At 43.0% G+C, this 12,789-nt stretch overlaps 1 protein-coding gene across 19 annotated transcripts in view; it reads right to left on the bottom strand.

Annotated features, from left to right (window-relative positions):
• Cadps (calcium dependent secretion activator) overlaps positions 1 to 12,789 on the bottom strand; it is a 437,227-nt gene that overhangs the window by 142,100 nt on the left and 282,338 nt on the right. For 12 of the 19 annotated variants that reach the window (XM_041663140.1, XM_041663142.1, XM_041663143.1 and 9 more), the window contains exons 11-12: positions 11,875 to 12,087; positions 7,238 to 7,249 (exon numbers count right to left, since the gene is read on the bottom strand). In XM_041663140.1, coding sequence (XP_041519074.1) covers positions 7,238 to 7,249; positions 11,875 to 12,087 — 225 coding nt within the window. The remainder of the gene's footprint in view (positions 1 to 7,237; positions 7,250 to 11,874; positions 12,088 to 12,789) is intronic. The other 7 variants (XM_041663146.1, XM_041663141.1, XM_041663144.1 and 4 more) reach the window with 1 other exon arrangement.

Raw genomic sequence — 12,789 nt, 5'->3', positions numbered from 1 at the left:
TCCCAGAAGTGATGTCTCTAGAAGGCAAGTTGAAGAATAAGGTTTTAACAGACTGACTGCTCCATTCAAACGATAAAGCAAAGGCTTTTGGGAAAGAAGTTACATGTGAAGAAATTACGTGAGAGGACCCTAAGAGCGCTCCTAGCTGTGTTATGTACCTCAGGTTCATCCTTGCGGAAGGGCTTTGAACTTGAGGTTGGTGCACGGCCTAAGGGCTTTCTTCTGCCTTGGGATCTCAGGACATTGGTGCCTGGGAGGCGCAACTGGCTGCTTCTGGGTGTGAATGTGCTGCTTGTGACCAAGACTAGTAACTATCTTACGCTTGTCCCTGCTGGTGAAAAGACCCCCACAACAACTGGACAGCTCTTCTCTGCCTCTCCCCCTAAAAGCTGCCCTCTCTCTCTATCCTCCGAGTCCCGGAGCGACTTAATTCAGGAAGAAGCAAGAGTGGGGTGCGCTTGAATTGCTCATCCTGTTACATCCCCATGAGCCACATCCACCCCCCTGCCTCCCAATTTTAACAGATAGATCAGGCAGCTTGGCTAGCGTCAGATTCTTGCTCTTGGATTTCTCGGCAGAGGCTGTAAGCTGAAAAATCGGCCAGGGCCTTCCTTCCTTTGCCAGTTTGGCTCAGCTACTTCACCGCTCTTCAATACAACCCCGGTCATTCAGCTTGGAGAGAAGGGGGCTCTTGTATAGCTGTTAAAATATGGCATGGGTTTCAAGTGTCACAATCCTTTGTTGTTTGAACCTCTTGAATACTTGGCTGTTGACCTGTTTTGCTTTTCTGGCCACTCAGGAAATGGTCTGAAGAGACAATTTGGCCCTCTAGACAGACCTGTACACCGATAGCCTCCCCGTCTCTAACCTGTCACAGGGCCCCTAGGAATCTGGGTTGCCATGCTAATTGCTGGCTGTGAGCACAACTAGAAAATGGCTTCCTTTCCCACCAACAGTCTGAAGCAGGCTTAAAGAAAACTCTGAGTAAAATCCACATTTTCCTTTTTTAACAATTAACCCAAAGAATAAACCTTCATTTCCTTCGTGGTTGTCTCTTCTTTGTCCTAGTCTACATGGAGAATGATACAGAATTGGAATTAATGTGGCTTGGAGGTAAGTGTGTGTGTGTGTGTGTGTGTGTGTGTGTGTGTGTGTGTGTGAATGTATATGTGTGTGTGTGTACTTGCATGTGGAAGCCAGAAGTCAACACTAAGTCTTAGTTGCTCTTAACCTTATTTGTTTTGAGACAAAGTTTCTTACTAAGTCTGGAGCTCACTAAGTCAGCAAGACTGGCTGCCCAGCTAGTCTCAGACCCTCCTATCACTGCTGTGACTGACTTTTCTGTGTGTGATGGGGATCTGAACTCGGGTCCTAAGGCTTGTGTGGCCAGTACTTTAGCCATCTCTCCAGCATCTGGCCTCCATCTTTAAATGGTAGCCATGTGCTGGTGGGATTGTTTAATCTCTGAACCTCAGTTTCCTGATATGGCAGATGAGCTGACTTTTCTGTCTCCTCTCTGCCATTTTGGACCGCAGTTTATTGATCTTCAGGATCTTTGCAAACCTATACCTAAGGGATGGTGCATAATGGAGAGGGGCTCCAGCAAGTAAGATAACATTACTACGTGCTTAGGACTAGAGACCTTGTCAAGAAGACTTCTACGGGAGGCTGACTCTCAGCACTAGTTTGAGCAGTTTCCCCTATCTTATATTCTGAAAAGGAAAGAAGAACGCTAACTTGAGGCATCACATCAAAACATCTGAACCTTAAGGAGGGATTCTAGAATTTTCTGTCCTTTACTACATTCCCAGGATCCAGAAAAACAAAAACAAACCCCAAGAATACAGGTAGTGCTTGGTGCACAGTTGTCAAAATACTGTGTTTATTTTATCAAAGTAAATAAACCCATGCTGCCAGTATGTGTTGTCTATTTTAAAATTACATTTGTTTATTCTCTCTCTCTCTCTCTCTCTCTCTCTCTCTCTCTCTCTCTCTCTGTGTGTGTGTGTGTGTGTGTGTGTGTGCACTCACTCCTCTACGTGTGCAGCCTGACATGGCATGCATATTGAATTTAGAAGACAGCTTTTGGGAACTGGGTCTCTCCTTCCATGATGTAGGTCCTAGGGATCAAACTCAGGCTACCAGGCTTGTCGGCAAGATCCTTTACGTACTGAGTCATCTCTTCTGCCCAATGTCTTCTAGGTATTGATTTTGTGGAATACTGTTACACTAAACTCACAATTGATCTGTTACTTAGAAGAGCAGAGAATTCAGCAGAGGGTTGGAGTGGGATTCCTAATAACCGGATTGAAGGTTGGAACACCAGTTTGTGGTATGTGGTATGTGCAAGTGTTTAATGTCTCTTGGACTCCTTACCCTCATTTACGAATTAAAGGTAGCATTTGTAGACTGTGTCGTAGAGTTGCTGATGGGATCTAGCAAATGTCCTGACATACAGTAAGCACTCAATCGATGTTGCCTAGGAGTCAACAGGCAGGCTTCTTAGATCTTGCAAAGCCAGATTGCATTCAGCTGTTAGCGAGCCAACGGTGCCTCTGTATTTATAGTCAATAGTCCATACCTTCTTGTTTCTTTATATTTTAGGAAACTGTCAACCCATCCCTGTCTCTCCTCTTTAGAATTCTGCCCTGTCCCTACATAACTGATTCCTACAGTCTGCCTGGCTTGTATGGGTTCTGTTCCGATTTCTCTGGTGTCAGGATACATACACACCACAGAAGCTCTGAGCGGGTAATGTGTCTCTTGAGAACTTTCATGACCTGTTGTTTCCTTGCTAGCTTCTGCAGAAACCAGGTCCTTAGCAGGTGACTATTAATGGAGAGAGTGACTCTGACACCTCCATCCCAGGCAACTCCCCGCTAGCTTTATTAAGGAGACACACACATGGGAATTCAGATGGCTTCTCTCAAATCCAAAAGCGGGAACATGTGCTCTTAGGGGGAAAATCGTCGAGAAGGAAACAGAATTCTAGGTGCAGGTGCCTTTGGATACCATTCAGATTGTCTGCCTGTGTCTCCATACAAGTCGAGGACCATATGCATTACATATGTTGTCTATGTTAAAATAAAACACTGCAGTGGTCCAGCTGTTCCAAATTCTGTTTCAAAGAGCTTGTGGGCGCTTCCCAAGCAACACCACATAATCATCCTTGCACTGTCCCAGTCTGTTCTCCTGCAGCACGGAACACGAAAAATAAACGCTCTTCGCAACTCCGTTTCCCTTTGCACAAACAATGAGAACTGGGGGAGGGGGGCGGTAAAGAAACTCCAAGGTTGACATCACTGAGGGAAAACAGCCCAGAGAAAAAGTTTTAGAAAGTCGTTTCCTGAACTCAGGACACTGGGGTTACTTCCTTTGCCAATGTTTGGTGGGTGTCAAGAAAATGAAAATGAGTCTGAGTATTAGCGTGAACAAAATGGCGTCAGGAAGCCAGCGTACCTCTCTAAAATTCCAGCGAGTTTGGAACGCTGCTTGCTCTGGGAATTACATACTAACCCTGTTTGTTGCTGTGGCTACTGATATGAAAGAGTTAGAGAAATAAACTTAGGATTTTGTAGATTTTCAGCACTAATTTTAACCTTTCCCAGCCTTGGTTTCAAAGTTACCCCCAAGTCCTTATTGGTCTGTGAGGGACGGAAATGCTCTTTTAATTTCATTTCTTAAAATGTTAATTTTAAATTTTTAATTTCTTAAAATGTTAATAACATTTCTTAAAATGTTCAGTTTGACATTTAAGGCCCTGTGGTTTCGTAGGCTACATGACTAGGGTGCACCCCAACACACCTTTCAAAGGATGCTGACTGTCCAATTTGTGAGGCTTAGCTGTGTAAGGGTGTTTTAAGTCCTCTGTGGTGTGGGATAGGGAACTGGCTTCAAGTTAGACATAGATGAATTGAGTTGACATTTGGTACCTCTATAGCATTAAGAATCTTCCATCCTACCAGTGACGTTGGTTAACAGAGACAGCCTGAGGGACCCCGGCTTATCAGCAGGTGTTGCTTACAGGTGGATCCTCATGAAAACCTTTACCTGAAGTTGGCCTAGAAAAAAACTGCAGTTTGACATTTAAGGAGTGTTTTAAAAACACTGTTTCCTACCGTGCAATCATTTTATGGACTTCATCTCCTCATTTAATCTCCTTTATTGAAATTCATGTAACGACTCCCCAAGAGACTCCCTGACATTTATGGTACTCCTTATGATGTCTGGGTTCAATTCAAGGTTGATAGTCTCTTTTTTTTTTCCTCATATGACTAGAAAAATAAGTAAGTTTTTGTAGTATCTTATATTAACAGAAAATAAGTTTACATGTTCTTATTTCAGAAAACTGTATCTTAGATACATTTACAGTGTATTCCAAATAAATACATTTTTCTTGAATGCATAGTGTAGTTTTTAAATTTAAAAGATTTTCCCACTGTTATTACCACAGCTCAGGGATTAGAAACAAAGGGCAAATAAATATCTTTATTTTGTAATGTTATACATTGGAGCTTTTCACGGGCAAATGAGAAAGAATTCTTTTGCTAAACATAACAATGGCCGCTTATTCCTACATTGTCTAAGAGGGCTCTTTTCTCTCAGGAAACCACCCTATGATAAACTCGGGGTAGAGATTCTATTTCTGAAATTTAGAGCACACCCAGGGCTCTTGTTGCTCCTGATAGGAGCTAGAGGCAAGAGGATAGCTAATGTAACTGGAAAGTCATCTGCGAGCCCAAACTGTAAATTAAAAGGTGACTTTGTATCTTTCTTGTATTGAGAATGTGCGCATGTCATATCTGCTTGACAGTGCAGGAGTGGACGCATGGTTTGGACAGTAACGAGCAATGACAGCAGTTCAGCCTCATCAGGAGACATGAGAGGACGAAATGACAATGACTGATGGCAGCTGGCTGTTTACAGATTTTTCTACAAGAGCTTTTCTTGGTGCAGTCAAGGAACTAGGGGATCCTGTGCCCAGCACGAGACTGGCCCTGCCGTGCCTGCTGTCCTGAGGCACACAGTGGACCACTTGTCTGAAAGACAACTTCACTTCTTTTTGGTTTCTCTGGCTAGATTAATCTCATGGTGAAGGACCGAGAGAGGATGGTGTCTTTGGAGGCCAAGGGTCACGTGGCAGTTTTAAATTACCATGGCAAAACACTCAAGGGGCGGGGGTAAACAGGAGCATTTATTTCAGTGCTAGCTTCATCTAACTCTTTGTAAGACAATTGCTTTGAGTAAAAAAAAAAGAAATCACATCACAACAGAGATTATTTGGTCAATAACCAAAGTCAAAATAACAACTGCTTTCTTTGTAAGTTTCCCTATTGCAATTACTATATTTTCAATGAATTGTCCTGCTATGACTTTTATAGTCTCAATTAATTAATTTTATATTCTTTAATATATGAGCAGAGATAAATTTTCTATATTTAATTAATTATGTATCTTACTGACCTGATAATACTCAAACAATTAGGGAATAATCTGTTGAATGTCAGTCAATAAAAATGAATCTTCACTTAATATGTTCTCGTTAGCATGGGTTACGGAACTTGAAAATATTTGGACCTCACTTACTACAGAGCCCTTTTAAGAAGTCATTTCATCTTAACAAGAAGAACGATTTGTGGTGTGCTGCAGGCCATACACATTAAGTGGATGTTGAATTAATCTTTAGTATTGCATTCCTGCAATGTAGCAACTGCAAGTTGACAATAGAAGACATAGCAAAAATCTCATAAAATAAAACCGTAGAAAACCAGGCAAACGACTATTAGAAAATCTACTAGGACAGCAGCGCATTGTGCAAAATACATGTCAATTCGCTCAGAACAGAGTTCACCCGGTCATCCATCCTCTCGTTCTAGAAACAAAATAAGCAGAGTCCTCACTCCCACTAAGTTCCCGCACTGTAATAAGCTTTTCAGATGCCTCATCAGACATTCCAAAGAAGGGAAAGTCAAATCAAGTATCTTCTGGGAGTGGTGGAAAAGATCTGTCTGCTAGCCAGGGGTACATTTATGCAAAATAAAAGAGAAAAAAAGGGAGAAAAAAGCAAATTAAAGAAAAAAAAACAAACAAAAGGAATCAGAAGAAAAGACTACTGTTAAATGGTCAGGAGGAATGGTATGACCTACAGTCTTCTAAATCAGCATTCAGAGAACTCAAATACATATTTGCCTGCTCTCTTGACCAAATTGTCTACTCCCTCTAATGTGACGTTTTTCTCACAGTATGTTTTACGTAGGCAGCTTGACCCTATATGAATAAAGGAATTACAGACTCTCTTTGGTTAACAGTAGTATAAAGATTTTCCTGAAGTTTTAAAATATTGTTTTCCCTGGTTTACAGAGGGTTACATTTAGAAAAAATTAATAGAAATGCAAATAAAGCTATAGAGGTTATTGTTGTCATTGTTCTTGGGGAAGGAGTAGAACAGCATTTGAGAGGAGAATTCAAAATCCTCCTGGGCTCCATGAGATCCTGGACTAGAAACTTTTGTGAATAGAGTATATGGACTTATGCGTGCCTTTAATTTGTCATTGTTGTGTATGGACCATGTATTACAGATCTGCATGCAGAATCAATCCTCAGTGGGTTTCATTTGAGGTATACCAGTAAGCCAAGTTGAATGAGCTCTCTAACGCTCAAATAATGCATTTACTTTATTAGTGGTAGCTTGTAATTTCAAGTATTGCTCAGGTAAGATCACTGGGTTTCCTATCTCATCTTTCTATCTGCCTGGTATCCATGGTGAGCACACCATTGGTAGCTGACCATTCTAATCTTTGGAATGGAGAAGGAGAACCAACAACAACAACAACACATCACTGTGTCAAAGTGCAAAATGATCTGTTTTCAGGCATTGAGCAGTCGGGTAACTATGGATTCCATGAAACAATGGCATTGCTGGCCATTTCCTTGTAATAGTCATTAATTATTCTCAGAACGGAAAAACATCAGAAGTTCCTGGGTGGCTTTACTCAAAAGTTCATTTGATGCCAATATGAAAGCCAAGGAGAGGAGGCAATTATGCACACATGACATGCATCCTAGCTTCAGTATGGAAGCTTACATTTCCAACCTAAGGTCAGGAAAATAACATGAGAGCTCATACTACAAAGTCTAGACATGAGGGAGGTCGAAGAGGAGAGAGGAAGCACATTGCAGGTGTCAGATAATCGAGTCAGGATTATCTGAGCTGTGCTAGCTATAGGGGAGCACTTACCCTTCAGTCCAGCTAGAAGTTAGCAGGGTAAGAAGGAACAAACCAGAATAACATAAAGACTAGCAACAAGGCTCAGGAAAGCAGACAGGAGTTCTAGCCTAGCAGCTATCGTTCTTGGGTTTGAGCAAAGATTGCACGAGAAAACTTAAAGTAAAACAAAACAACAACAACAAAAATCAACCTCCCCCAAATCAACGGTAATCGAACTCCCCCTAACTGGTTGAAGATTATCTTCGTGGTGATAAAAATAGAGCAGTTCCCAGCAACGTCTAACTCAGGGTGCATGTTGTAGTTAACAGTAGTTAGTTGAGAAACAGACATTAAAACAACTAAAAGCAAGCACTATATTCAGCAATCATTGGCCAAATGGCAAAGCTTAACATACCTTCCTTCCCCAACCCACACCGAATGAGAATTGCATTATTTCTGTATATTGTTTCTCTAATACCCACTGACAGGGATAAGGTATCTTTTACGAGTAGCCACTGGCACAGTGAACTGTGGCAATACTCAACTCCAGATTTGGGCATATCCAAAGTGTGCAACACTGGCCTTAGAAATTGGAGACTTAGAAGTATTTGTTTAAAAACAAAGCAAAACAAAACAAAAACATCTTGTGGAACTAGTTACCACCTCATAAAAAAAAAAACTTAACTAAAGTGGAAAAAAAATAAATCAACAACATACATACAAAATAAAAACCACAGAAGAACAAATGGTCTGAGGGTGGGCAGGGACCTCGCCAGACCTTTGCAGAATCACAGACAAACCAATCAACAGCAGGGTCTATTGTCCCCAGGTTTTTTCAGTTCTGTATCACTCTTTCTTAGATGTGTCTTTTCATTTCGAAATTGAACTTTTGAAATTAAGAAAAAAAAAGTCAATTGCCCCCAAGAAGTCAGTTAAACTGAATTTGGAAGCAGCCCAAAACACAGATTCTCAAAAGTCTCCCAAACTGTAAAATGTCCAGTTCCCCAGATCCCTTGGAACAGAGAGTGAAAGGACAAGATTGGAGTGTTTCTTAATTTTTTTTTGTCCCCCAAACGCTTCTATGTGGCTTCTCTTTTCTACGTGGCCTCTGTTGGCTGTGTAAATTCTGACACAGGGATCACCCTGTGAAGTCACTGAAAAGTCTTTAAGATCGGTTGCTGGTAAGAATGGGCAGGATTTTCACAAATATTCAGAACCAAGATTTAACTAGGCGTGTGCAGTCAGGTAAGCAGCAGCGACCCTGACCTTGTGCAACTTAAGGAAACCTTTTTAAAATGCAATACTTGATTTTCTTTTACTTGCTCTTTTTTAATCTTTTCTTTCTCCCCCTCCCCTTTTCTTCCTAGCTAGAGAATCTGTGCTTGTGTTCATCTGTGAGATGAAAGGTAAGTAAAGCAAATCAACGCAATGTAAGTGAATGGCCAAGGTTTACTGTTTAGAACTACACTAGAATTAATAATTACTTTCCCTTGCTTTGTGGTCCTCAGTGACCAACACAGCTTAAGTTTGCCCGGTACTGAGAAGTTCTGGGTATACAGGATTGGATCCTACACATAGGGAAGCCTCAAGCAAATAAGGGTGGGCTTCCCACGCACACACACAAAGCTTGTCCTGTTTGACGGTGATGGTTTGAGATAATACAGGCAGCCATGCCTGTTCTGTGGCAAGTTCCACAAAGTCTTATGAGCCCTGCTGGAAGCCACCCTTTGCTGTATGTGTGCTTGCCAGGCAGAACCTCCTTGTGACGCCATGGAATGCAAAGCCCGGGTTCCCTTTCTGATCTTCCCTGTTGCTTTTGTTTCAGCCTTAACTGCAAAGGCTTAAGGACTGAAGGCGGGCTGGTTACATCTTCGCTGACTTCCTTTGCTGGCTTCTGAATTTGGGGAACAGAAGCACCCTGCCTGTCCTGTGGTTGCAACAGACAGAATCTGAAGCAATGGGTGTGTGTGTGTGTGTGTGTGTGTGTGTGTGTGTGTGTGTGTGCTCCACTTCATTGTCAATGAAGCAAGAGTAGGGCCGTGGAAATCAGCATCACTGGGTTGCCTTTCTCACAGGGCCACTATGCACAGCCGGGAAGACTGGGTACCGCACAAGCAAATGAGCGCCATTCACATCTTTGACTGTGAGAAAAGAGCCTCCTGGAGTGAGCAATTGGAATGGTTGCATGTGGTGGCCTTATTCTTCAAGAACCAGGTGGCTCTGAAGGCACCTCACACTCTCTGAAGGCCCTTCACTCCTAGGCAGAGCTTAAGAGGTCACCAGAGAAGAAGATGAATTATCCCCAGGTTCTGATCAGTTTTATAGGCATATCCTATTTCATTTGTCTTGACTACCTTGTATATTCTATACTGTAGACCCTATAAGGATGAGCTTCTTATCCTCCAATCCTACCTTTCAGGATTTCCTGGATGACCCTTCTAAGATATTTCAAATGGGGTTGTGACATGTATTGAGTCACCGTGCACTCTGTTGAATCCTATCTCTTGGTTTCCAAGGACCTAGCCTTCAGTTTTAGAATGAACTGTATCCTATCTACATGGGGGCCTCGATGGTTGGACCTCATGCGTTTCTATGAAGGCTTATCCCTCTTCAGAAGCTTCTGTGGGTCTTTTAAATTCTTTTGTGGGAGTGGTGCTAGGGTCTTAGGACAGAGCCTTGCATGCTCCAAATACATATTCTATCACTGAGTGACATCCCCACTACCTTTCCCTATGACACTTCGTATTTCTCTTCCCTAGATTAGTGAAGACATGGAGGGCCAACCGCAAGCCATGCAGCCATTTCTTACTGTAGGTGGATGGCAGAATACAGACACAGGGTGCAAGTGAAATGACCTCAGGAGAATTGGAGATCATTTGGAAAGAAGAGAATTTTCCAAATATCATTTGAAATAACTCTTTCATGAGGTTGATTGGAATGGTGATAATAATTAGGATTTTTCTCATACAAAGATAATTCAGGACGAGGGTGTGGCGGGTAATGTTAGTTCCAGAGATGTTAATAAGAGACTGTTAGGCAGTGAAGGGGAGGACCCTGTCCCACAGATGCCCTTTATTTAGATATCAAATAAATATGGGGTATGCCTTATGTCACTGAAGATCCTAAAGAATGCAGTTCAGGGGTAGTTCCTTCAGGGTTATCCCCTCTGCCCTTGCTCCAAGCTCATGTCTTCCTTATTCTTTCACGGTTTTCTGTGTGGAAAGCTGCTGTGTGCTGTTATTTGTCAGGTTGCACTAAGGAATGACTCTTCTTTAGGAACCCACTGGAAATGGAACTGGCAGCACCCACTGGATAGCCTGCCTCCCCCAAAGGCTCTTACCCTTGTTAGTTAGAAATATCCACAGCAGTGAGACTCGCTAAAAGCTAATTTCCCTCCGTAGTTTCTGTAACTGTAGAATTGTGGCAGCCCAGGTTTGGCCTAGGAGCAACAGTGGAGACACTGTACAAGCATCCCACGGAAGTACAGCCTCTGCTTTGGGCTCCCTGCGCATGTCTTCCCCTCTGCCATCTTATTCGTGCCGCCTCAGTCTGGAAGTCAACTCCCTACCATTTGGACTTGAGCTCTGAGAAGTCTCAACTGTCAATTTGCCTGCTGCCCATCCCCTCCAGTCCTGTTCTGGTGAGTGACCGCTGTGTGACTAACATCTGTTGTGGTATTTGTCGATGTGAGAGATAGTCCCCTTTGGGGGGTGTGACTTGTGGGTGATATGGACATCCTCTGGGATGCAGATGCCGTAAGAGCAAGGGCTTCATGGGACTTCCTCGTTAGGACGTCTCCTTGCTGAACAAGTGCTCACTGACTCTGCTGAAAGGGGGATTCTCACACTAAAATAAGAATCCAACGTGACAGCTGCTAGGCGGGACTCGCACCCCAGGTTCCCCTAGATAAAGTTGAAGACCTCTGTGTGGAATAAACAATGGGTCTGTAAATCTCTCATTTTATTTTTCTTTTGAAAATAAATGTCTTTAAGAAGCCTCTGCCTCTGGCTTTCACCTTAAGCTGGGTTTAGAAATATTGGGAGAGAAGTGCCCACACTTTGGGGCAAACAGTAGCAGGACAAGTAAAGAGACACAGGCGGGGGGGGGGGGGGGGAGAGACTGCAGAAGAACTGGGGGCTGTTTTTGGGTCTCCGATATTTCTGCTCAGAATGTGATTTTAGGTATCGTGGGTTTTTTTTTCCCTACCACTGCATGTGCTAATGTCATCATTTATTTTTAAATGGTTCTAAATTGCAGATTTAAGTTTATTTCAAATCGTCCCTATTTTTAAATTCCTTTTAATAGGAGAAGACGAAGCAATGGTTTACGGAATCTACCATATTTGAGGGACTCAAACAAATACGCATTTGGCTGTGAATTCCAAACTCTTGGCAAAACCAGAAGATAGGCATGGACATAAAATATACATTCCTTTGTTTAGTCCTTGGTAGAGAATGTCAAGTATTGCACTTTAAAATTACATCATCTATTATTTCGCCCCAAGTTTTGACCTGCATTAGCTACATGCTCCTAGCAAACACAAATTTGGAATCTTTATATATACATATGCATATATAAGCAACTAGGTTTTCTCATTCAACCTGGGAAGATTTACTTTACAGAACTATGTTTTTGTTGTTGTTTTAAGAAATGGCATATTTACTTACAGAATTGTGAGATGGGGGCGTCCAGCTGAGGAACATTTCCACCCTTGGCGTTGAGCTTCTGCACCTGGGTCGGGGGCACAGGTTTGTGCGACTGCCCCGTGGCCCGGTACATGGCTTGGACCCACAAGATACGATCCTGCTCGTCATCGCTTGCAAATATCACCGTGTCTCCTTCTTTGACGGCATTGAAGAAGGCTCGGCCACCCTCCAAACCTGCACGGCAAGGAAGAGCAACATCAGCAGCGCTGAGAAAATTCCGGCGGGGCTCGGTCCTTAGAAAGCAATCGCTCCAGCTTTTCTTTGGGCCGGAACTGGGAGGAGCAATTTATCCGACTCCGGGACAGGGCATCTGTGAACTGCTTGGCCACTGAGTAGGGCCAGGGTAGTAAAGGAACACTTTAAGGTGGGCTCATGTCTTTCTTTGGCTGGAGGCAATGCAATAAGCAGACTGGTTAAACACCTGCCTAGAAAACACTTGAGCCTTCCCTCGTATTGAAAAATAAATCTCCATTTTCATCCCTGCCAACCATCGTCACCAATGCCATTACACCAGTCGCTTCTCTTGGTCCCTTCTCCCCTCAGTTACTCCTCTGTTACTCTCTTTACAGTGATAGGAAGCTCTCCACTGAGGCTGCTCAATTGTAAGTGCACACATCTAGGTATTTGGAACAACCGCAACTTCTGATCCATGGGTCTGCAGGGGAGCCTGAGACCCTGAGCTTCTAGCAAGCTCTGATGAAGCAGATGCACGGGAGTGGGGACTGAGGATCACTTTGGAGCAGCAAGGGACTCACTCCATCAGGCCTTAAGGTCTCTCTAATCAGGCGGCAGCTTGCCTAAAAACCGAGTTGTCAAGGCCACCAATGAAGCTAATTTTGCCACATCTCAACATGAAATCCTAATTCCACTCACTGC

This window comes from Microtus oregoni, unplaced genomic scaffold (assembly GCF_018167655.1).
Source record: "Microtus oregoni isolate MIOR12 unplaced genomic scaffold, Mior012 000013F_ref0000133, whole genome shotgun sequence".
Classification (NCBI taxonomy): Eukaryota; Metazoa; Chordata; class Mammalia; order Rodentia; family Cricetidae; genus Microtus; species Microtus oregoni.
This window is presented reverse-complemented; position numbering and strand designations above follow the sequence as displayed.